Source organism: Hakea prostrata, chromosome 5, assembly GCF_041222555.1.
Source record: "Hakea prostrata isolate BN-2017 chromosome 5, UWA_Hpros_2, whole genome shotgun sequence".
In the NCBI taxonomy this organism is placed as follows: Eukaryota; Viridiplantae; Streptophyta; class Magnoliopsida; order Proteales; family Proteaceae; genus Hakea; species Hakea prostrata.
The window spans coordinates 32,442,132-32,468,209 of NC_142604.1; the positions used below are offsets into that span (position 1 = coordinate 32,442,132).

Consider the following 26,078-nt stretch of genomic DNA (forward strand, 5'->3'; position numbering starts at 1 on the left):
ATTCTACCACATGTTCTTTGAGTCCTCCCTTCCAGATGTCCATTCTTCATCTGGTTTTTTCAAAATTTTGATCTGGTTCTTCGCCTTGCCAATTTCGTTGAGAGATGGAAGAATTTTTTGTTTCTATCTTCATCGCGAAGCCACTTCACCCTGACTTTTTGCCAAAGAAGGGAATGCTGCAATTTAATAGCTTTCAATAAATTTGTCTTCGCATCAGCCTCTTGCTAAAATAAACAATCATCCATTCCTTGTATTTCAATGTGTTGTTGTACCAATTCCAATTCCTATTCAACCTTTTTTACTTCTAAAAACAAATTAGGAAATTCCTGCCTTGCCCAACCCTTCAAAACACCTTCTAGCCACTAAAGTTTTTAAGCAAAAACATATATTTCCTCTCCTTTGAACTGATTTACTCTTGGAAAGTCTCACAACCCCAAGAAAGTGTGACTTCCAAGCCAAAAATTGTTTAAGCAAAAAGGGATGTTAGAGGGTCTCTCACTAGGTTCAGATATGAGTAAAATAGGGCGATGATCAGAGGCTTGCAGAGTCAACACCTACTGCCACACTTCCCCAAACAGATCAATCCACTTTCATTTCCAAAACCCTTGTCAAGTACATCCTGCACATTACCTCTACGCTGTTGATTCGACCAAGTAAATTTTCGTCCTGAGGAAGGAATTTCTATCAGATTATAAATGTCAACCATCACTTGAAAGTTTGTAGCTAAACCTAAATTGAAATGGCCTGGTCACTTCTTTTTAAAAGATTTTAAAGTGGCATTGAAATCCCCCAAAACATCCCATGGTAATGTCTGCAACAGAAGACTAACCATGTCCAGCCATAGTTTCCTTCGATCCACTCTAAAACATTTTCCATGCATAACTAACAACCCACATTGAGTTTCTTGCGAATAGAACTCAACTGAGATGTGTTGTTCCAACGAAGCTACCACCAATGGCGACAGTCTAAATCCCTCTTCCAAAATAGCCATAGATTATGCACTTTGTCTTCTCTAGAATTACAAAAAAATGTATTGTGATATCTATTGTTATGAAAATGTGCTTGGGACTCCTTGGTTTGCTCCTGATCCGGATCTGGTTTCTGAGACGAAAACAATGGTGAGAGTGGGCCGCCTCTGGGGATGAAAGCCACCTCCTATGATTAAATCAGTTCAAGTAGGAAAACCAAAGACTCCCATTGAGGAATAAATGCCTCAGGGAATAAAGAGAATGTTCTTTAGGAGTTAATGCAAGAAAATAATGGCTGGAATATTCAAACCCTTCTTATCGTTACTCATGCGTAGTGCGGTTATATATGTAGCTAGTCCATACCTAAACTGATGATGGATTCACCGTAGCCCTACGATGAGGACGACTTAGATGAATGGCTGAGATGGCCTCTCGGTGAGGCTTGCATAGCAAGTCGATACACATGGTTCCCAAGACAACTAGTGATCTCACAGGTGAATCAAGAGATTAGTGTTAAGTTGATCTTGATATGACACCATTTCCTAGTTGGGGAGACAAAACAGGGGTACACAATGCTCAAGATAGCCTTTGGGCGAATGAGAAGCTTCGGGGCTATCCATGTGCATTTAATAAAACTCAGTGCATTCAATGCTGAATTAAATGTTGGGGTTTGACGTCTGGATAAGGATAGGCTAAATCTGTTGTCAGCGCTGCTTCTACCGAGAAGTCACATGATGATAGTTGTGTGTCAATGTGATGTATGATTCTTGGTTTCTCAGTTGACACCTCCTCCGAGAAGATCCATGACTGAGAAGAGTCAATTGATCTATCTTGAACCAAGCTTGAGCCCTTGGTTTGGTTCAAATGGTCTACTGCAGTTCAGGGATTTGGACCATAATGACCACAACAATATCCCAACCTGTTTAGTAATAAGATCAGACACTTCAAAACCTCCAACTTCAGTTCCACCAAGCAAAAAACATTTGGTTGATGTGTTTTCAACAACAGTTTCAACGCTTTCTCACCAGCTAACTATTGCCAACGCCTCTAATATTCCAAAAGAATATCTTAATCATTAAAAAATTATTGTGTCATTCAATTACCCCTATTTGAGTGTCCCAAAGATGAGCAAACTCCTTCCCTCACCAACAATTCGTCAGCTTAGAGAACCTCCACTATAGCAGCGGATTCAGATCTTCCTCCTTTTCACACCCCTGCCCCCTGTACACCACAAGTGAGTTTCTTGTACCCTTTTTTGGCGACCAGACTTCCTTTTGATGGACTCATGCACCCTCATGCTATTGTTCCTTTGTAATTACCTCTCTTCAATTTCCTTACACATTTGGAATTGGCAAAATTATTTCCAGGTCGTGCTCCTTCAGTTTATTTTGCATATTCCCCATCTAAGCTGCTTGAGCAAGGGAGGCATTACTTGAGTTTGATCTTCCTTCATCAGACATTTCCAAGGAGGCCCTGCTGGGCAAACTCTAGGGATGCACATTGTTGGGCGGACACCATATTTGGGTCCCTCAAATGCGTTGGTGCCAGATTTAAGTTTTCAAAATTTCGGAAATTTTAAACTATTTCTTCAGCTTTAGATACTCCTCATCCAAGTTTGGTGTCCCCTCCTCTATTTGGGGATTACTGAGCGCCACCTACAGATTAAGTTGATCGAATCCGAGAGTTTGAATTTGCAACAATTCTACTTCAGGCAGACTCGCAGTTTCTTCCCCCAACTCAGAATACTCTCTCCAATCCTTCTTTTCACCTGAAGGCGAGCATCTTCATGGCCGAAATTTTTTGTAGGTCCTCCCCTACCTTCTGCTTCTGCTTGCACTTTGTGGCTACATGACCGTCTTTGCAGCACAATGTTCAACATAGGAGCCCATCTACATGGACGATACACTGCATGAAGATGAAAACTCTGTAAATCCTGGTTCAAGTTGCTCAATCTAAATTTCATTTACACGTTCTTCCCTATCTTCCAATTCTACTAGTACACGGGCATAATGCTCCAGTACGAGTACGTTCAACGAAACTGGCTTCCCCAGTCTTCAAGGAACAGCACCTTCTCATGCTAGTATTCAAGAGGCAACTCCAGGAAGTAAACACAAACCAGTTTAGGAGTTGCGTGAGGATCATTAATGTCGAAGTCAGGTCTCCTTGTGTGCTATATCATAGGTTGTCTCATGTCCATAAATGAGCTTCAAAGGCTAGAATGAAAAGTCTATACCGTTCTCCAATGGAGGTTGTTCAGAACGTTTCATCAAAAATAAACAAGAAAACAAACGAAGGGTTTAGATGAATTACGAATTGTGTCAAGCCTGCAGGCCAATTGATTTAGGCCTCACACATTAATAGATAAGGGGTGTAATTCCTGTAGCCCGATCACCATGACATAATATACCAACTGGACATCCAAATCATTGAATAAGAGTTTACAAGTTATCAGGTATCAAAAAAAATTGGGCCTTACGAGCACAATTGTAAACACTTTAGGGAACCTACCCCCTGTACTACCAATGTTACATCTAAAATATTGTGTTCAGCATTTTCCTTTTGGGTCTATCATGACCAGAAAAAAACTAAATCTCGCTCCACCTGAAATGCCAAGGGGCAGATATTGCTGGAACACTCTGGACCTTTTCTTCCTTCTTTTTTTTTTTGGGCGGGGGCGGGGGCGGGGGGTGGGGTTGGGGGAGATGAGATATGTAGAATCAACTATACCAGAAGACGGTTGAAGAAAGGAGAACCGTGATCAACAAGATAATTACAGAATGCTTGTATGAAACCTTTTGGTGGCACAAATTTACTAATCTACATTATGAAATCCAGGAAGGAGGGAAGTAATAAATCCAACAACAATCATCTGGACCTCCTTCACAATAACCCACCAGTTGACACCACCCCTTGCCCCAGGTTCAACCTGGTTTTCGTTCTCGGCTGGCTGATTTGTATCATCTGCAGGCCGATTGTCATTCTCCACTCCAGGTTGCGCATCTGCAACAGGAAATATTTAGAACATTTATCAAGGAAAAGAAAATTTGGGGTCCTTCCAGTACCAATGAATTTTAGAAATCAAATCACAAAATTACAGAATCTTTATCATCTTAACAAATCAATCTTCTACAAAACCTTTTCACACAGCAATATAGGTAGCTACACTAACTCAACTAAAATCATGATACAAGGTCAAGAATATAGACATTTAAAGTTTGCCAAAATATTAATTGGTCAAGGCTATTGCTTACACAGGTGGGAAGGGAGTGAAAACGGGGAAGAATAAACAAAATAAGATGATATAAGATATTAAAAAAGGAAAAGTTGGCCTTACAGATTAAAAGTTTTGCCTTATTAGAATTCAGAAGGTAACCAACTTCTTCTGAGGATAACCTCTAGAGAGATAAATTTGAATTTTCGGTTCTGAGGATAACCTCTAGAGAGATAAATTTGAATTTTCGGTTAAAATTTTGGTTCTATCCTCTCTTCTGATAATAATTTAAGTATGATCCATCTAACAACTACATAACCCACAACATACTGGTTCTAAGCAACAAGAAGAAGTTGTGTAACCATCTCCACTACTAGCATGACTCCATTATTGACAGAACTACTAACCCCATAATAAATTTATAACTTACACAACTACTCATACACATTTTCTGATTAGGAATTTGGGCAGGCAATAATATTGAAATATTAAGGCCACTTCCTTCAAATGTGTGTGGAGGGCAACTCTCGTACTTCACTAATTTTTTGGCGGTGATGAGGCTCAACCTTCGACAGTTGGAGTGGATCTGGATGAGACCCAGGCTCCTAGTTAGACTCAGACTCATGGCGGCTCGGATGATGGAGGCTCTCCTACTACTGGAGCTGATACTAGCAATGTCGAATACTTGGATGTCATGGTGGTGGTGGCAAGCAGTATGGAGATCTATGTGATTCCAGTGCCACTCATCAAGCCCCATCAGATTCATTTAGGAGAGTACACACACGCCACCTAACACATGGACCATGATGGCATACCACATAAATGAGCAAGCCCTCCTCATCCACCCACTGGGACTAGAGGTTACTAGAGAGGGCCCCATGGCCAGTTCCAACCCAATAGATAGCTGGATACAGACATTGATAGCTTATCAGGCTCCATCAATTTAATAAGTATTGGCACTCTTCATCTAGGAGGCTCAAAGAAGACTGGATCATATTTCAACCCATAAGATCAGATGGTTGGGGTGGTGGAGTATATGCTCGCTCCAACTTATTCTAGTTTTGACCGTAGCTCCCACTCACATTCAAAGTCACACTATGGTGATACTGGGTCTTCCTCTATTTATGAGATGCTCTTGTATCTTGTCCATGTCCCCGCACACCAGCCAGCATACCCATACACATTTGACACAAGCGGCACCATGTGATCCTTTTGATTCGAACAATGGTACCTCAGTGGGTAGTTGTAGTACATCGCAATATGGTGAACCATATCGTAGGAAGGGCTACTATGCTGAATATGCTACAGACATAGAGGTGGTGTCTGCCTATGTCCAGTACTTCTCATCTTCTTTGTCGTGGGATGCATTATGTGGCACACTCTGAGCATAATGCACATCAGGTCTGACGGACATATAGCGGATCTAGCAACGCCAACATAGCAGCTTCTATTAACCTAGGACCCACTGATTTCTTTGTTCTTGTATTTGTTATGTAACTGATGTTATAACTTATGACTAATGAGTTGTAGAATTGGTGCTTTGTAATTTGTTAATTGTAATTGAATTATGAGCTTGGCTTCTTATATTTTCTTCGTGTTTGTATATCCTTGTTTAGATTTGTGAAAATATAACATCCAGTTTCATCCACATATAACGGGGCATGTGGGAATTAGGAAGACCAATTTGTGTTATGTTTTGGCCAAAAAAACCTTATGAATGTGTTTATTGGCCTTAAAATAGGCTGGCCACCCAAAACCAGGTCAAAAAAAGTCTTAAAAATCCACCAAAACTTGGTACAATCTTGTACTGCCAAAATTCTGGTCAAAATTTCAATATCTCGGTTTCAACCAAAATGAGTTTTTTGAGCCTAGTTTCTAATTACCTTTAGTTTTCTGAATTGGTTTCCTTTAATTTTCTTTATAAATATGAAGTAAACCCCAATTGCTAGATTGAACAGAATGGACTAAGTTATGTTTGTGAGAGCCTATGTGGCTGATGTGTGCATGTAAGCACTTTTCTCCCTTCTTCCTATTCTTGTAGTTCTCGTGTGGAACTCCCATTAGCAGCCCTATCGCAGGTCTAAATTATACCTGGTATCAGTGCTCCTGAGTAGTGTATCTTGAACAGTGCCGGTCCATGAGTATTGGTTTGAGAGCACCTGATTGGTATTGGTCCTTTTATTGAGTTAGTTGTACCACATACAGTGGTAATCCTCTTGTTAACGATAAATGGCATGGGGGGGGGGGTTGGGGTCTTCTCTTTGGTGTTGTTCCCCCGGCAAGGGGGGGAAAAGCTTGGGGGGTTAAATATAAAAAAAAAATTGGTGGGGGGGGGGGGGGGGGGGGGGGGGGGGGGGGGGGGGGGGGGGGGGGGGGGGGGGTTTTTGGCCTTTCTCAATAAGGCGCTCGACTCAGAGATAAGGCGTCGCCGAGTCGTCTCCGAGTCGTCTGAGGCGACGACTCGGACGCTATCTTACACAAGGCGACCGCTTTTTTAAATTTAAAAGTTGTAATTTATTTTATTCCAGATCAAAGGTAAAAAATGATTTGAAAAGTAGATTCCAATCAAAAAGAATCTAAGGTGTGAATTGTTATATAGGTGTTACATATTATCATAACATTAAATTAATTAAACAAAAAAAAAAAAAGAAAAAACGAGATACTTCATACTCGTCGAATGCTCTCATTCGATCGAATCAAAGCCCTAACTCCTCTCTGCTCTCTGCTACTCTCCCTCTCCCTCTGCTACTCTCTTCGTCTCCGACTCCGACACAACCCCCGGCGACATCGGCGACACCGGCAACAGCCAGCGTCATCACCGGCGACAGCCAGCGTCACCGGCTACAGCCAAGTCTTCCCTACAACTCCATCTTCCTCAGCGTCAACGTGCTCATCTCATCATCCCAGCAAGCTCCTGAAGTCTAAATCAAATCGACCATTTCTGTAGCTTGAAGCTGATGCTTACTACGGCCCTGCTTCGTTATTTCTCTAGAGCTTGAGTAAAACGAGACAGACCCCAGAACCCTCTTCTCGGTTGGACTCTGAATCTCTGATTTTTGTTTTTCATCAACCAAAACTCCACCATATCTCAGTTGCAGGCTTGCAGCGACTCAGCGACCAAGTTGCAGTAGATTCCGGTCACTCTGGTCACCTTCTCAGGCGACGGTAAGTCGCCGAAATGTTTTTTTTTTTTTTCCCCCTTCTGCAACTAATCATTCATTTTTTTTCCTAAATCCATCTTGCAACTGTTGCGATTGGCCGATTGCAGCCTTGCAACGAGTCAACGACCAAGTTGCATAGTTTCCGGTCACCATCTCAGGCAACGGTAAGTTGCCGAATTTTTTTTTTTCCCCCTTCTGCAACTGATCTGATCATTAATTTTTTTTCCTAAATTCATTTTGGAACTGTTGCAACTGTTGCGATTGTAGCCTTGCAACGAGTCAGCGACCAAGTTGTAGACTTGCAATAGCTTCTGTCACTCTCGTCACCATCTCAGGCGACGGTAAGTCGCCAAATTTTTTTTTTTTTTTTTTTTCCCTGCGTTGTAGCTATGTTATATACTTATATAGTTAAACTAGTTATATGTCATCTGTAGCTTTGTTCACCATTTATGTGAGTCTGTGACTTGCAAATTGCACCTGATTGCATAGTTCAGAGCTGCTATTTGGATGTCCTCTGCATTTTTTTTTTTTTATTTGTAATGACTCTTCTTCGTTGAATTTGTTCCATCTCTGTTTCATCTACCTGATTGTATCATTGTAATGATTTTTTTCTTATCTGGTGTACGTATGTCTCTGATTTTCTTTTGTTGTTCACTTGTTTGGTTTTTTCTGATAATTCAACAACTTGGTACAACTGATGAATTCTTTCCTTGCATAAGCTTCAGGGAGGTTTTTGTAGGTTTCTCTTAGATTTAAATGGTCCCTTTGCAATTTTTGAAATATATTTTTCAAGATCAGTTGATGTGAATCATGTGATGGACCACTAGGTTAGGTTTCAGCAGTGATTTAGAAGCTTGATTATCAATTTATCATGAAGTGAGATGATTAGATGAATGCATAGATTTTTTATTGTGGTGTGGTATGGTGCAACATCATAATTATACGGTTAAACGGTATCATTATCAACTTTATTATTGTTTTAATTTTGGCTGATTATATGTGTATGTTTCATGCTTTTTGTTGTAGATATTTACTAGTTATTTAAAATGACCTCAAGGCCCTCAAGTGATAATCAAGCGGCTGCTCCTAGTCAGCCTATTCCTAGTGGGGGTGAAGCCTATGATCCCTCAAAAGACCCAAAGAGAAAGGCCAAGTCAAATGACCCAGGGTGGAAATATGGGTATTGGCCAGATGTTGCTGATAGGAATACAGTCAGATGCAGTTTGTGCAACAAAAACTTTAAAGGAGGAATTAAAAGATTGAAGCAACATCTAGTGGGTGGATATGGGGACGTTGTGAAGTGCACCAAGACCACTGCAGCAATTGCCCAAGAGATGAATGCAGTGTTGGTGAAAAATAAAAAGAGGGATGTTGTTACTGATTTGGATAATGAGGAGTATGATGACATTCAAATTGGAGAAGAACATCCTATTCCTGCCTCTAGGCCCTCTAGTGGAGGAACTACATTACCTAGTGTGGGGTCTGAGGTTGAGGTGTGCTCCAAGATACCAAGTTCTGGGACTGCATCAAAGAGACTGAAAAGTGCCCTTAATAAGGCACCAGTAAGGGGTCCCATGGATATGCATGTTAGACGCACTCCTGAAGAACTTGTTGAAGAAAGGAGGGCTAAGGGTGCTACTCAAACAACCATCTTGAATAGAATGAGATCCCCTGAAGAAAAGAAGCGAGTGGATAACCACATTGCTGATTGGATGTATCAGTGTGGCATTCCATTCAATGCAGTTAAAGCTAAAAGCTTTGAGGTGATGGTTGAGTCTATTGCACAATATGGTTCTGGGTATAAGCCCCCAAGTTACCATGAAATCAGGGTGCCTTTGTTGAAGAGTGCAAAAGAAAGAACAATGGAGATAAGGAAAAAATATGAAAAGTATTGGAGGAAGTATGGATGCACACTCATGTCTGATGGGTGGACTGACAAAAAGGGTAGGCATCTCATCAATTTTCTTGTCAATTGTCCAGAGGGAACATTCTTCCTTGGTTCTGTGGATGCATCTACCCAGGTGCAAGATGCAAACATGCTCTTTCAGTTATTGGATAGCAAAGTTGAAGAAATTGGGGAAGACCATGTACTTCAAGTGGTGACTGATAATGCCTCAAATTACAAAGCAGCAGGGGCATTATTAATGGAGAAGAGGACTAGGTTATATTGGACTCCTTGTGCAGCCCATTGTCTTGATTTGATGCTAGAGGACATTGGAAATTTGAAACAATATAAGAAAGTGATAATTCAGGGGAAGAGAATTACCACTTTCATTTATAGGCACACAAGATTGCTAGAGGCCTTGAGACAGAAGACAAATGGCAGAGATCTTGTGAGGGCTGCAGTGACTAGGTTTGCCACTTCATTCTTGACATTGCAAAGCTTGTTGAAACACAAGGATGATTTAAGGCACTTATTCATTTCTGAGGAGTGGACAAATTCCAATTTGTCCAAGACAGAAGCAGGGAAGAAAGTAGCTGAAACAACTTTTTCTACAGCATTTTGGCATGGTGTGGAGGATTGTATTAGAGCATCACAACCTCTTATGATTGTATTGAGGATTGTGGATGCTGATGAAAGACCCGCACTGCCTGAAGTGTTTGTAGCCATGCAAGAGGCCAAGAAAAAAATAAAGGACAATTTTGGAGGCAAAGAACGACTCTGGAAGAAAGTCATACAAATCATTGATAGGCGATGGGAGTGCCAGATGGAGAGACCTCTATATGGTGCAGCCTATTTCTTGAATCCTGGGAAGTTCTACAACTTAGATGATGTAGATGATTATGGGTTGATCACTTCTCTCCAAACTTCTTTCAATGAAGTTGTTGGAAGAATAGTGCCTGATGCACATGAACAAGATAAGATATTGTCCCAGGTAAATGACTACAAGGAAGCTAGAGGTCCTTTCTCCACAGCTATGGCTATCAGGCAGCGTACAACTATGAGTCCTCGTAAGTTTTTACTTGTATATTTTATTTTTAGGTATACTTATTTGGTTTGTAACTCTACCTATTATGTTAATCTTTTTTTTTTTTTAATACTATAGTTACATGGTGGGATACACATGGAGGATTTGTTTTTGAGCTTACAAAGATTGCACGGAGGATACTAAGCCTTTGTTGTTCTTCCTCTAGTTGTGAAAGGAATTGGAGCACATTTGAGTTTGTAAGTATTAAATAATTCAAGTATTTAAAACACTTTTAAATTTAAATTTAGAAGAATGACTTGGGATTCTTTTCAATTGCTTATGAATTCAGATTCACACCAAGAAGAGGAATAGGCTGGAACATGAAAGGTTGAATGATCTAGCTTTTGTTCAGTACAATCGCCGTCTTCAAGAAAGGTTCGATGAAAGGCGATTAAAGATTAGAAATTATGATCCACTACTCCTTGATGAGCTTGACTGGAGCAGTGAGTGGATGGTTAATCAGCCTGATGATTTAGTCCATCCTGAGGGTGATCTTACTTGGAGCACTGTTGATAGAGCTATAAGGGCATCTTCATCACTTGAGGGCCAAAATAGACCGAGGAGAGGTCAACCAAGTGGATCAACATCTAGTGGAGACTGTGGAGTTAATATATGTTACTCACGTCGCGGCCGCAGGTCTTTGGAGAGGGTGGTTGAGGAAGAGGAACATGACTCTGAGTCTGATGGAGACATGGAAGAAGAGGAAGACTTGCATGATGATGAGAACATTGTAGATGATTTTGGTTTGAGGTCTACCTCTTTGGAGCAACAACAAGTTCGAGAAGATCTCCCACTTGCTACCAATTTAATTGATGATGATTATGACTAGCTGACTTATACTTTTCTATTGGGAATTTTGGATATGAATTGTGGATTTTTATTGGGAATTTTGGATATGGGTGTGTTGGTACATTTGGGCTTTGGATTTTAGATTTTAGATATAAGTGGGACTGTTTGCTTAAATATTTAAAACTTTCTATTTAGATATAATATGCTTTGTTTCATTTTCTTCTTTTACTTGTGAGGATATTTGGCTACAGCTCAACAATGTAGAAGAGGTGGAGTTGTAGGTGATGGTGAAGTGGAGCCATGGAGTTGTAGGTGGTGCTAGTGTTGGTGACATTTAATGAAGGTATGTTGTCTAGTGTTTATTTGTTTTGTTCATGCATCTTTGTGTTTACTATTTAGTATTTAGTTACATTTTATCGTATCTTAATTCTTGTTAATGATAGTATGATGCTTGAAATTTATTTAGGACCTACTATGTGTTGTTTGTAGTATGTTGGATGACTTAAGGTAGGCTAAATGGTTAATATTAGTTTTTTTATTATATATAAGATATGTTTACAATGAATTAGTGTATGAGATGTACACTAAAACGCCTCGACCGCCTCAAAAGCGCCTCGGAGGGCGCCTCATCGACTCATCGCCCCAACTAGCTAAAACCGCCCCCCCCCCCCGGGGGGGGGAGAAAAAAAAAAAAAAAAAAAAAAAAAAAAAAAAAAAAAAAAAAAAAAAAAAAAAAAAAAAAAAAAAAAAATTTTTATTTTTATATATATATATATATATATATATATTTATATATATATATATATTTTTTTTTAATTCTTTTCCCTAGAATTAGATTTAGCCCATAATCCTTCTTTGTTTGAACCAGCAATTGAATACCCAAACCTAGGTTTAAAGATTGCTAACAAACTTAGATGGGATGCTTAGGATTGGGATATTTGAGTTTTGGGTAAAATTGGCTAACAATAATCTAATGGGTTGTAGAATTTCGTTAACAAAAAAATGTGGGATGCGTTTAAGGTTTTCTTGAGGATCTTTGGAAGGAGTTAGGGTCTTAACAAATTCCTATGATGATTTTGACATACCCAAAATCACCCTAGGGTTGAGAGAATAGTGGTGGATAGATTTAGAAAGGTTTACAGAAGCTATGGGTTGAATCTTTGGATGAGGCAAGGGTTCTTGGAAAGGTTTCTTAGGATCTTCATAAGTTCTTGGGCACTTTTTCCTTCTCTTTTTTGGTTTTCAGACATGCTGCAAGAATAGAAAGGTGAAAGAGGGGGCCGAGTGGAAGAAAGAGGGGCGTGAGAGGTGCCGCAGGGTTTAGGGAAGGTGGGGGCATGGTGGGAGATCTCGCGAGATCTCGGCGAGATCTCCGAGATATCTCGGTTTTTTCATAAACCGAGACGAGATCAAGGGCGAGATCTGCGAGATGGGATATCTCGCTCGAGATCTCGCCATATCTCGCCATATCTCGCTATATCTCGCCATATCTCGCCCCAAATCTCGCCATATCTCGCTGGAACTCTCAATTTTACCAAATTTTTTGTAGATTTCAGCCAAAGTTTCACTTGCAACTACTCTTAGCACATCTACAACATCAAAGAAAGCTCAATCATTCTCTACTTGTCTTATGAACTTATGCGTTAATGACTTATATAAAACTTCTAACGGTTGTATACTTTTATCATTCTATTCTTGAAAGTTAAGATTGTAATACTCATATGAATGTTATCTTGATGACATTTAAGTTATTTGATATATTTGATACACATGATTTTCATTTATATGCCTTAAGGTTTTATATTATATGTTATATAACCTTGCATTCTCTAATCCTATATCATTAATGGTTTTATATTATATGTTATATAACCTTGCATTCTCTAATCCTACAGCATTTCGGTTTCACAATATGGGTAGACTTAGAAATCATACTTAGAGCTGTTTTCTCACAAATCCAAGGCCACTAGTGTTTTCAAAAGGCATCAAATAGGCTAAATACCAAGTTTTAGCCTAACTGGGACCCTAAAACCCACCGAGATGGGCTACCGAGTTGACGCCCAAAAATTGGCATATCTCGACCGAGATCTCGCCGAGATGGTCGAGATCTCGGATTTTCATGGTAGCGAGATCTCGCTCTCGAGCGAGATCTCCCACCATGGGTGGGGGAAGGGTTCTAGGGATGCTGCAGGGGTGGGGGGAGGGTTTCTTAGATGAATTGCAGCGGTGGGGAAAGGTTTCTTGTCTCCTGCCTAGGTGGAGGAGCTGTCCTAGATGTTTGTGCAAGGAGGGGGGAAAGGGGTCCTAGAAGGTTGCACAAGGAGGGAGATGGGGTCCTAGATGGTTCTTGGTTGGATCATAGGGTGGGGAAGGGACTGTACTTAATTGGATTAAAAAATCTACAACTGGAGTAGTTGAATTAGTGATGGAATTTGAGGAAGCTTGCTAGCGTTAATGAAGAAGACCTAAAAACATCGTGGCTGATGGGATCCAATTCTAGGGTTAGGGTTACTAGGAGAATCTCCCTAGAATTTAAGATTTGCCCAGAATCTTCCAACAAATAAATTAAGAATATTGTGGAATGCCTATGGGCAACCAAAAAAGTTGTCGGAAACTCTTAGGAGGGATATGGGTTTAATCAAAAATTAAGTGGGAAAGCTTTTTGGAGAAAAAGGAAAAAATTAGAGTTTTGCCAAAACCCAAGATGGGATAGTTTACTTGGTAGCAGGATAACCAAATAACACTACAGAAGATGGGAAGAGTAAGAAAACCCCACAGTTAAGGGTTAGGAGGGGTTTGAGAATGATTCTTGGGAGGGCTACTGGGCAACCTTGATTATTTAGTCCTTTTTTCTTCCTTTTCTTCTTTTCCTCTTTCTTTCTTTCTTGGGGGGGGGGGGGGGGGGGGGGGTTCTGTTCTACTGTTGCCGCAACTCAGAGAGGTGAAGGAAAGAGAGTCCGAGAGAGGGGCAGAGGGGGATGGGCCAGGAGGGTCGCAGGGATTGGGGGGCTGCTGCTGCGTTACGGCAGCAAGGGTGAAGGGGTTACAGGGGTGCACAGAACACGGAAGGGGCAGAGGAGGTGTGAGGGGGAGGAGCTGCCTAGGGCTGCAATGGGGTAGGGAGGTGAGGAAGGGGATGGCTGCTGTACTTGATTGTTGTTGCTCTTAATGGTTGCTGAAATTTGTGAAGGCTACAGAGAATTGGAAGACTTGAAGTAGCTAGAAGAAGGCTGCTGAATATTGAAGAACTCAATAAAAATCTGAGGTCCCCTCAAACAGGAACCCCAGTCTCCAACTCAATAATTTTTCATTCAGTAATCAGACTTTAAACATTACAAAGAAAGAGTAGGCATATGTATAGCCTACTAAAAGATTCTAAAACTAAGTGAGATTCCGTAATAAAATAGGATACCACCACATAATCTGGACTCTCGAAATAGAATCTAAAAATCTAAAGACACATGCTGAGACTAAATAACTTAAGACTATCTAAGGAAGTTCACTTGAAAAAGAACTCCTTAGGGGACACAACCACTCCTACAATAAAGACATCTTCTAATTAAAGCAAATTTCTAAAAGATAAGAACCCTTCTTGTAAAAGAATCTCATTGAATCTTATCCACAACTTACAATTGGAAACAAACTCAAACACAACTCAAATTAAGAAGAAAAACCCAAATTAAACTCTAGGAATCTGGAAATAATTCCAGCAATTAAAGAGGGACAAAATGCCCTAAATGCCCCTACAAGAGGGTTCAGCCAGCCTATGGAGGCTTCTTGGAGCCATCTGGGGGGCTCACCTACGGTTTCGGTCAAAGGTCAAACTTGTGGCCACATCAGTGGCCCTCCCAAGAAAGCCACGACTTGATTTCCCTGAAGATTCGCAATTTTCTTATACAATTCAATGTGACTTACAATAAACAAGGACAGGCTATTTACAGCCTTACAAGTGGAAGGAAAAGACTCTTAAACTCTAATAAGGAAACCTAACTTGACTTAACTAGGGAATCCATTACAGACTAGGATCCCCCTTTAAAACTCAATAAATAACAACCACAAATAAAAAGAAACCATCTAGGAAAATAACACCTAATTATTCAAAAAGAATCTTAATTTAAAATAGATTCCAATTGGGACACCAACTCTATCTAGGACTCTCAATCCTAACTCAATCAAAGAATTAAACTTAGATATGGACACAAAAATGAGACCAAAATATTGGACCAAAATAACCATCAAAAGTAAGCAAATGACCAAAGTACCCCTAGTAGGGTTTGCCCAGCCTACTGTTGTGCCACATTGGCATGAGTCTAAGGCCCAAATTCTCGGTTCAGCTAGGGGGAGGACTTCTGCTTACATCAACATCTACATGGTATTAGATAATGAAAGATAAGAATGTAGTACATGAAGTCCCTCCTCACTAATATGTAAATGCATATAAAACAATACAACACAACAAGCCTTGTCCCAACTAAATGGAGTCGGCTACACAGATTCTTGCCTTCCAATCAACCATGTTTAAGACCATGCTAGATACAAAGCCTAAGCTATGCATATCCTTTCTCACCACTTCTCTTAAGGTTATCTTAAGCCTACCCCTAGCTCTTCTATTCCTTCAATCTATATTATATCAATTCTCCGTACAGGGGCATTTATCGGCCTTTGTTGAACGTGGCCGTGCCACCTCAAACTATTTTCTTGTAGCTTATCACTTATTTGAGCTACTCCCAAACCAGCTCTAATATGATCATTCATTTTCTTATCCTTCCTAGCTTTGCCACTCATTCATCTTAGCATCCTCATTTCTACTACACTAAGTTCCATATGATCTTTTTAAACAACCCAACACTCTACATCATACATGGTCAAACAACAGTCCTATAGAATTTTCCTTTGAGCTTTAAGGGAATACGTCGATTACACAAGACCCTCAATGCACCTCTCCACTTCGTCCACCCTATTTTGATTCTTTGGGATACATCGTCCTCTATATCACCTTTTTCATTTATGATTGAACCAAGGTACCTAAAACAATCGTATTGAAGAACCTCCTTATCATCAAGTTTCATCACCTCATCATCGTATTGTTCTCCATGATTCTACCTTGGTACTAATGCCTATGTCTCATCTATCAACACAATATCATCAGCAAAAAGCATACACCAAGGAACCTCGTCTTGAATATCTTTGGTTAATTCATCCATTATAAGTGCAAATAAATATGGTTTTAAGGCTAATCCTTGATGTAGCCCAACTGTAATATGTAAATGCATATAATGTCGTAGAAAGCAGCCTATTGGGATAAACTTTCTTGTTTGCATGAAATGAGATTTAGGAGTGAATCTTTTAAATGGTGATTGTCCTTACCATGAACATCAATGCTGCCATATTGTCTACATTACCAATGATATTGGATGGTACTCCCAAGTCAACTTCTTTAGATGACAGGGTTGATTATCTTTGATATCGCACTCTAGCTTTTCATATGGATCAACTTGGAACATCTTGATTTATGAATTTTCTATTGAAAATGTATTTGGGTTCTCTGAGAATAGATATGTAATAATGATGACGCCTATGACCATGAATAAATTTCGATTGAACAAACGGTATGAAGTTTTGGTCAATATGACACGAAATTTCATACCAACCCAAAGAGTTACATTCTCAAGTGATAAAATGACCTATTTCAAGCGGAACATGCGAAATTTCACAAGTTCCGCTCATTTTGCTAGGTTTCGCCCCTCTTGGTGTTGCCCCTAAATCAAATTTTTTCTCTTTTTTTTTTATTTTTTATTTTATTCTACCCCCATTTCACCTCATTTTAGCAACTCGTTTGCATTCATACTCCACTCTTGCTCCTCCATTATTGGGTTTTTGAGAATCAAACAAATGAGTTTATAAAATTCTCTATTTTTTTATTTTTGTCTTGTTTATGCCTCAAATCAACTTAGATTGCTTTCAAATTAAAGTATGTTTAGTCTAAATGTTGCAAGTAAATATGTAGATATAGTTAAGAATATGTATGATGGTTCGGTGACTAGTGTTAGAAGAGTGGGGAGACAAAGTAATGAATTCCTTATAACAGTTGGGCTACATCGAGGGTCAACTTTAAGCCCATATCTATTTGCACTGGTAATGGATGACTTAACCAAAGACATTCAAGATGAGTTCCCTTGGTGTATGCTTTTTGTGGATGATATTGTGTTGATTGATGAGACCCAAGTGGGGATTAATACCAAATTAGAATCATGGAGAGTAGCTTGGAATCAAAAGGCTTTAAACTTAGTAGATTGAAGACAAAATACCTAGTTTGTAACTTTAGTCATGATCGGGCAGATGATGAGGTGGTGATACTTGATGATAAAGAGATTCCTCAGAGTGATTGTTTTAGGTACCTAGGTTCAATCATAAGTAAAAGAGGTGATTTAGAGGATGAAGTTTCCCAAAGAATTAAAATAGGGTGGATGAAGTGGAGAGGTGCGTCCGGGGTCTTATGCGATCGGCTTATTCCATTAAAGCTTAAAGGAAAATTTTATAAGACCGTTGTTCGACCAGCTATGATGTACGGTGTAGAGTGTTGGGCTGTTAAAAAGAATCATATAGATAAACCTAGTGTAGCAGAAATGAGGATGCTAAGATGGATGAATGGCAAAACTAGGATGGATAGGATAAGAAATGATCATATTAAAGTTGGTCGGGGAGTTTCTCCCATAAGTGATAAGCTTCAAGAAAGTCGTTTGAGGTGGCACGGCCACGTTGAACGGAGACCTATAAATGCCCTTGTACGAAGAAGTGATATAACCCAGATTGAATGAACTAGAAGAGCTAGGGGTAAACCTAAGATAACCTTAGGAGAAGTGGTGAGAAAGGATATGTATACCTTAGGCCTTGTATCTAGCATGGCGTCGAACAGAATTGATTGGAGGGCAAGAATCCATGTAGCCGACCCCATTTAGTTGGGACAAGGCTTATTGTTGTTGTTGTTGTTAGTCTAAAGTGTTGATCTATGATTATGTGAAGTTAAAATTAGTTTTAGGATATTGCTACTTTTGTATTTTTCTATATTTAAAAATTATTTTCTAAAATATGTATATTCCTAAAATTATTTTTGATGAATGTGAGACACCACCACTTCATCTATGCAATGATGGGATTGAATCAGATTTTTTATTGCTAATTATTAATTTTAATTGCTTGAAAATATTTAAATATTTTTAAAAAATATTAAATTTTAAAAAAAAATTGAAATACATTTGAAAAAAGAGATAATTTACAGTAGCATCCATGTACTTTTTTGAGCCTATTGTAATGTTTTTTAAGATAGTGTGTATTTCCTGTATCAAACACTCTCTTTAAAAGATGTCAAACATAATCCAGCAACACAAGAGGCCACTGACAGCCAATAAGAAGAAGAGTGAGTGCAAATATTACAAGAAATAGATAGGAGGTGGGCCACTAGATTGAAGATGCATTTAACTGGGGGAAGCAAGGATGTAACAAAATGTCAAATGGTGCCCTCAGAGATCAAGAAGGCAATGGCCTCATACTTGGCTGGGGGAAAACAAAAGAGGAAAGAAAAGAGCACACATAGGGAGGAGTTCGAGGATGCGTGCCAAGATGACCTTTCAAAGCTAGGAGAGCAAGACTTTGATCCAGAGGAGCCAGGAGAGTATGGATGTGAGCCTGATAGATTCCGCACAGATGAAGAGGGCATTGATGATAAGTAGGGAGCAGGCGAGAATTGATGACATGAGGAGGCAGCAGAGGGCTATGGGTTGTGGGTTCTCTAGAGAGCTAGCAGGTATAGGAGGCACGCGTAGCTCCTAAGTCCCTATGAAGAGGAATAAGAGTGTGAGGGAGGAGATTCCTATCCCACAGGCCCCAACATAAAGTAGAGCTTCATCAGCACATGCTACAGATCCGGATCTTGAGATTCTTCATAATGATCCGGCCCGATTTAGGAGGCCAGAGCAAAAGCAAAGAAAGTTGAAGCACGTGTGGGGGAGCGTGAAGGAGAAAGTGGGGATGGCTTTCTCTAAATGGGTTATGCATCATAATATTCCAGCACAGATAGCCTAAAGGCCCAACCACGGGGATATGATTGAGGAGATAGCCAAGGCTGGGAGTGGTGTACAAAGACCACCCCACATGAAATATATAATGTATATTTGCCTAAACATAAAGAGGACTTGAATAAGTATATTAATTGATTCAAGCCCATATGGGCTCATTATGGAGTGATTGTGGGTTGATGGTTGGATTAGTCTCATTAGACAACCGATGATCAATTTCATGTTGAATTGTGATGGGAAAACACTGATCCTCAAGTCAGTAGATGCATCTGATGAGAAGAAGGATGCAAAATACATCTACAAATTATTGAAATAAGTGGTGAAGGAGGTTGGAGTAGAGAATGTGATCCAAATTGTGTCAGACAATGGCTCCAACTACAAGAAAGCTGGGTTGAAGATGATGGAGAACCCCAGGTATCAAAACATGCTTCTACTTATAGTACTAATTTTAATTTTTAAATACAATATTATATTATATATATGGTTTATGACTTCATATTGATGCCTTGATGGTTCAATAAATCATTACTAATTTGGACATTCTTATCTGGACATATATAGGCTTTTTTGGACTCCATGTACTACTCACTGGATTGACCTAATGCTTAAGGAAATAGGGAAGGTAAAGATTATGAAGAAAACCGTGGAGCAAGTCCGACAAGTTAGCACCTTCATTTATAACCACACCTATGCAGTAAAGATGATTAGGAACATGTGTCAGGGTGACTAAGTGAGGCCAAGCATAACTAATTTGCTACCAATTGGATAGCACTACAGAGCTTAGAGAGTAGGAAGACTTGGCCTTAAGAGCATGTTTGCATCAAAGTAGTGGCTTAACTGGGAGGGGTTCTTCATCCATAGAAGGAAGGAGTTGACTATACTCGATGAGACATTCTAGAATAATGTGAGGATAGTAATGAAGATGTTTGAGCTTGTGGTGTGTATTGAGGATGGTAGATCAACAAAGAACACCTACTCTACCACACACATGGGCTATAGTAAATAGGATGAAATAGCAAGTTGCTCAGGTCTACCCACAAGACAACAAGAAAATCCCTAACATAATCAACCATAGATGAAAGAAGCAGCTGCAACCTACAGCATCCACTATGTAAGGCTAATGAGTTGTTAAGTCTAGTAATCAACTTAATTTTCATTATATTATCACATTATTGACTATTCCCTCTTATTTTTGCTTTTTCTTGCACAGGATATTATCTAAATCCCAAGAACCATTACAAAGACATGCTTGGGATGAGGCAAGATTTGATAAAAGCTGTCCAAACTATAGTGGAAAGGTTGGAATCGGATCCATCTAAACAGACAATCATCCTTATGGAGGTGAGATAGTGATTTGATATTCACAATTCATAATATTATACTAAGTCATTAAGTATTAACCTAGTTATTGTTATTTTCTATATATATTAGATTTATTTTCTTTAAATATTAGATGAAGGCATTTAGGGACGCCACTAGGAGTTTCGGTCGTTTCGTGGCCATATTGGGACGGCCCTGGGAGTAAGTTAATTCATCATATATTTAATTACTTATATTCTATCTTTCAATTAGTTACTTAAGTATTGAAATGACTTAGAGTCTATGTCTGTTGCAGCTGAATGGTGGTTGCAATTTGGCCACGACTCACCCCACTTGAGTAAAATTGCATGCAAAGTGCTCTCCTAGACATGTTCTGCCACTGATTGTGAGAAAAATTGGAGCACCTTCAGCCTCATCCACTCAAAGAGGCGCAAACGATTGGGTATGAAGCATCTAGAGGACCTTGTCTTACTTACACTATAATATGAGACTGAGGGTGGATCATATTAGACATGGATGGACAGAGAGACTAAAATGATTGAGTTGTCCGACATATTTAAGATGGATGATGATGATAACCAAGTAGTTGAGTGGATTAAGGACAATGGAGAGCCATTGTTGGATGAGGAAGGTTGTCCAAGTAGACCAGTTATAGAGCAGATGGGGGCTAATGTGGATGACTTCTTGGCTCAAGAGGGGAGGGCACATACAACGTCCACCTATCGCTTCATGCCACACCTTACTGCATCCACCCAAACTGAGGATTTGATTGCCTGGTCCAACACCAAGGATGATGCAACTCAGGCATCCCCCGATAACGACGACGATGATGATGGATGGGATGATGAGGATGTTGGACCTGGTGATTAAGAATCAGCTAATCCTAGGGACAAACCACCACCACCACCAATATGTGAGAATAAGGGAAGGGGAGGACGACTACTGAGATTTAGAGATGAGAGTCAATTCACCCATGCGATATAGGACTCAAACCATGATGGAGCCACATCTTAAGGCAAAAATATTTCGTCAAAATATTCGAGGAAGGGTAAGGGGAAACGGCATGGATATGGCACAGAGGACACGCCATCATATGGGTCTTACCGTCTGAGTGATGCAGAGAGGTTGGTGGGCTCTATGAGATCGATGAGCATCGATGATACTAAAGACTTCACCTCTAGAGGACCCGGATGGCATAGGTTTGCAGAGTCCCGGTCTATGATACTGCTATGAAGAGTGTGGGTTCTATTAGATCGACTTATGGACCTTATAGTTAAGGAACTTATAGTGTCTCTCCTAGCTATCAGACTCAAAGTCAGCCACCAGAAGAATAGTCATGGAGCTTATAGAGCTTGTGGTGTCCCTCTTACTCTCACCTATCAGAGTCAGCCATTGGGACCTTATTATCATTATGGAGCTTATGGTGTCCCTGTGCTTACTAACGACCAGTGTGGTTCTTTGTTTGTTGAGCAAATCTTCCACTCTATACCACAACCACCACCAACCCTTCCATTAGATATTGAATCAGTTCATTATCCGGAGATTCCCAACTACCCACCATCAAGACATCTTAAAGCTACAGTATCATGGGACATGTATTGTGCTAAGTATGGGGTGTAGAGGGAAGAGGGAGACATGTATTAGGCAAACTTGCACTTGGTAACATTATCAGATCTTCTCATATATATTATATGCTTGAATGTTAACTTTTTAATGGAATTTTTTTTTTTTTTTTTTTGGTAAACTAGTGGTTTCATTGTATTTATTATGCTTGAAATAGGTTGGAGGCAAGAATCCAGATCAATTTAAGTCCATATATGGCTCGAAACTGAAGTTTGAAACTTCATTAAAAAAATACTGAAAAATTCTCTTGGGTCGAAATCCAAGTTTCGACCGAAATTTGTTCCTTGCCTATCACCAACAATTTTAGTACGTAATTAGGGTACCATGTAAGGAAAGGTTCCCAACATCTACTCAGTGGTAACTTTCAATTTTTGAATTGCCCTACTCAATGAAATCCCTTCCACCACATTCAATAAACAATGTTCCCGTTTTACTAATACGCATGATCTGGAGAACGGCATTCGATTAAGAAGTTTTTATTTAAATGGGCATTTCACAACCCTCAAGGTATGGATTTTGATGCCAAGTCCTATCCTATTTCCCAAGAGGAATGGATTTGTGGCAGTATAAGGGAGGTCATAGAGAAGGCTGCTTATAAGCAAAAGAGGCAAAGAAATTAGCTTCCTTTTTTTCCTTTTTCTTCTTTCTCTCCTTTGTGGGTTTTTTTTTTTTTTTTTTTTTTTTGGGGGGGGGGGGGGGGGGGGGGGCTTCTCATTTTACAAATTTAAATGATTTGCATGGGACAGGTTAAGCACATCAGAGGATGATTATTGGGATTGGATACTAGATACACAGTTTAAGTTGCCACCATTTTGTTGCTTCTAAGGGTTATATGGTTTCACTGGGTGATACATATCTTCATGGCTCACTGCTGTAACTCATATTCAGTTTTCTTTTAGCTGGTGTTAATTTCCATTACTTCCACCAAACTGAAAAACTATAGTGACAAATAAAAGAAAAGGAGATGAACGGAACTGGCAAGTTGTTTGGGGGGACATAAATGTCAGACTAGGAACTTCAAGTAGCAGAACATATATGTCCATTGGTGTTTCAATTTGCACAGGTACCTATTGGTTTAAAACATCATATTAACCTGCAGTTGTATATCCTAAAACTTCATTGGCATCAAGCATGAAATATGTCAATGCATAGCATGCTTAGACAGAAAAGTATGTACACATAGGAAGAGCTCATCAAGCAAAACCGAATAACTAGGAAGAATTGAATTATAAAAATAAATAAATAAAAAGGGAAAGGAAAACCATTACCTCCAGGAGCAGCATTCCCATCCTCCTGCCTAGCTGCAGGGGCATTCTCAGCCCTGGGAATAGCACGTGGTTGTGGAGGTGCTGCTGCCCTCTGCATGCCTTGTGAAAGCCACCGAATTATGGGTGTGAGAGCTCCAGTCTGATATCTGCAATATCAGCGCTATGTGCATAAATATACAAAAGATACTTATACTGGAATGGTTAACAGATATCATTTGATTTCTCCAGCAAGCCCAACCCCCCCACCCCCAAGGGCCCCAACAACAACAAAAAAAGAGCCCAGAATCTTGTCCCAGCTGAAGATCAATAAGCACCACACAGTCCCTCAAAAATTAAGAAATATTTAACAAGTTCAGCCACTTACAAATAAACTAATGAAGCAAAGAACACAAGAAGAATGAGCCTATGCCTTGACCCATCTTGATTGAAAACAAAAATTACAGCTGCCAGCTTCAGTATGAGCAACAAGTCGAGTTGAATTGCAAACTGAAACCTCCTGACAACGATTTGTCTTTGAGGGGGATGTTGTGGACGTCCCTCCTGTCCATGCTCCTCACCAACTGCTCCACCCTCGGGAGGACTAGTCCTCCTCCTGAAGAACAAATAGAAGACACAAAAGCAACAAATTTACAATCACCGATGGAATATGTTCTTAGCCCAACATATATAGTGAAACAACCAAAGGGCATATCATGGAACAAAAACCATATATTTCAAATGGCGGGTGTCAATTGGAAGGGATTCCTTACCAAACTACTTACAGAGCACTTAAATGACAAATGCTGAGACAATTTTTTACCTTCTCTTTTCCAAAACCAGATCTTTTGGTAAAACGTATAGCAGAATGAAGCTAACCTTAAGAGAAGGTAGCAGACACAACAAATGAGTCTCATTCATAGCGTATCTATGCCAATTACATACAGTGATCCTTAATTCAGGTCCATTTTAATCACAAAACAAAGAATGAGTAGTCTGCAAGCAGAGATAATGACCAATGTAATGAAGAAGTTTCTCATTTTAGTCTAGGTTTCAAGTATCGTATTACTCAGAGCATAGGTGTCACGGTGTCGCCTAAGAAATGCCCAGGCTTCCAAGCTCTTTCTTAGACCCAAGATACCAGCATGTTGTGTTGACACTTCATGATTTTACCTTGACTTACGTTTGTTGCTTTGTTTCTTTGATGAGTATGATTAAATTATTGATGCAACCTCAATTGATGAGGGCCACTAATCAAGATCTCTAAAAGGAACTGGCTCACAGGCTACGGAATTCTTACTTGAAGTTTTTGTCAGAGATAGCTTATGGCGTTTTGCGGTTCCCTGGATGGGATTGGTTGAAACAGTTAGGGTTGTGATGAACTAGGCTCAAAGGCTTGAGAAGTTTAAGTTTTAATTCCTAATGGGTTGGCTTTGAGACAAGGCAAAAATAGGGTAATTTTCTTGAGACGTGGTAGGAGGATTTCTACTGATTGGAAGGAGATGAAACTTTTGGGTTAGTTTCTCTCTGTTTGTCGACAGGATTTGGATGTAAAATCGTTTCAGGTTCAAGAAGAAGATCAAAGGAATGAGAAACAACAGAAGGGAAAGCAGCTATTGAATCAAAGGTAGTAGTGGTCAATTGAAACCTCTCTACAATGAATTCAATCAAATGAAGCTTGAAAAACATGAATCCAAATCCAAATCTTACACTGCAATCAGAGCTGTTGCGGTAGCGTTTGACATATCTGCTTTGAGACCTGCAATAGATGCATGTGTACAGATTCCTTTGGATGAGTTTTGTCTAATTAACTGTGTTGGAATCAGAGGTACGCCCCCCTCTCTGGTGCAGTAAAAAATTGACCTTACCTTCAACATTTATTCTTGTGCACTTTTTGTCAGCCCTGGATTTCTTTCTTCCTCTAATTTTTGCTCCCAAATCCAAGAACCGATTGTCTGAAATCCATGGTTATTTCTTCTTTGAAAGTTTATCCTTTACCTAAACTTTTAAATAACTTTTTTTTATGTTTGAATCAATGGCTTTGTGGGGATGCAGAATTAATAAAAAGGCAGAGAAAGGAGATGAAAGATGGATTGTGATGACTGTGGGAGAGAATTGTATCGGTTGTGGTAAGGTCAATCAAGAAGGAAGTGATAGAAGGTGAGTTGAGGGAGATGAGAGGGTCATCATAGGCAGGAGGTTGAAGACAACGTGCAGGGTGTTTTAGGCATGATCCAGAACTCGCGAGATCTCTTTAAAAAACCGAGACAAGATTAGATGCAAACAAGATTGGTTCAGTCTCGGTTCAACTGCTGTTATAAATATCCCCAAACTAGATCGAGTTGAGATATCTCGACTCAATCTCAGCAAAATCTCGGTCCTCTCATCCTCTTCCCTGCTGTCTCACTGGATAACATGGTTTTGCCAGAGTTCTGGCTGAAACACCTACTAAACTTCATCAGCAACACTCCTAGAACATCTAGGGCAAAAATTAAAAATGTTTTCAACCAAATTCTCAAGAAATATGAGATTACATCCCAAACTCAGGACTCTTTTTCTTTTCTTTTTTTTTAAAGTCTATGTTCTCCACTAGTATTTTTAGTGTTGCACTCTTGTGGTGAAACTTATATATATACCGATCTTGTCATATGATCGTGAACTTACTAATTTAAACTGATAATAGCTGTTTGATTTTGAACTTTAATGTAATCATATACA

The 26,078-nt window shown here is 39.6% G+C and overlaps 1 protein-coding gene across 1 annotated transcript in view; it reads right to left on the reverse strand.

Moving 5' to 3' along the window:
- Positions 1 to 3,640: 3,640 nt before the first annotated feature.
- Positions 3,641 to 26,078, reverse strand: part of LOC149015833 (uncharacterized) — a 42,656-nt gene continuing 20,218 nt past the window's right edge. Inside the window, exons 3-5 of the mRNA XM_089155919.1 lie at positions 23,749 to 23,976; positions 23,385 to 23,530; positions 3,641 to 3,968 (exon numbers count right to left, since the gene is read on the reverse strand). Coding sequence (XP_089012045.1) covers positions 3,781 to 3,968; positions 23,385 to 23,530; positions 23,749 to 23,976 — 562 coding nt within the window. The 3' untranslated portion in view covers positions 3,641 to 3,780. The remainder of the gene's footprint in view (positions 3,969 to 23,384; positions 23,531 to 23,748; positions 23,977 to 26,078) is intronic.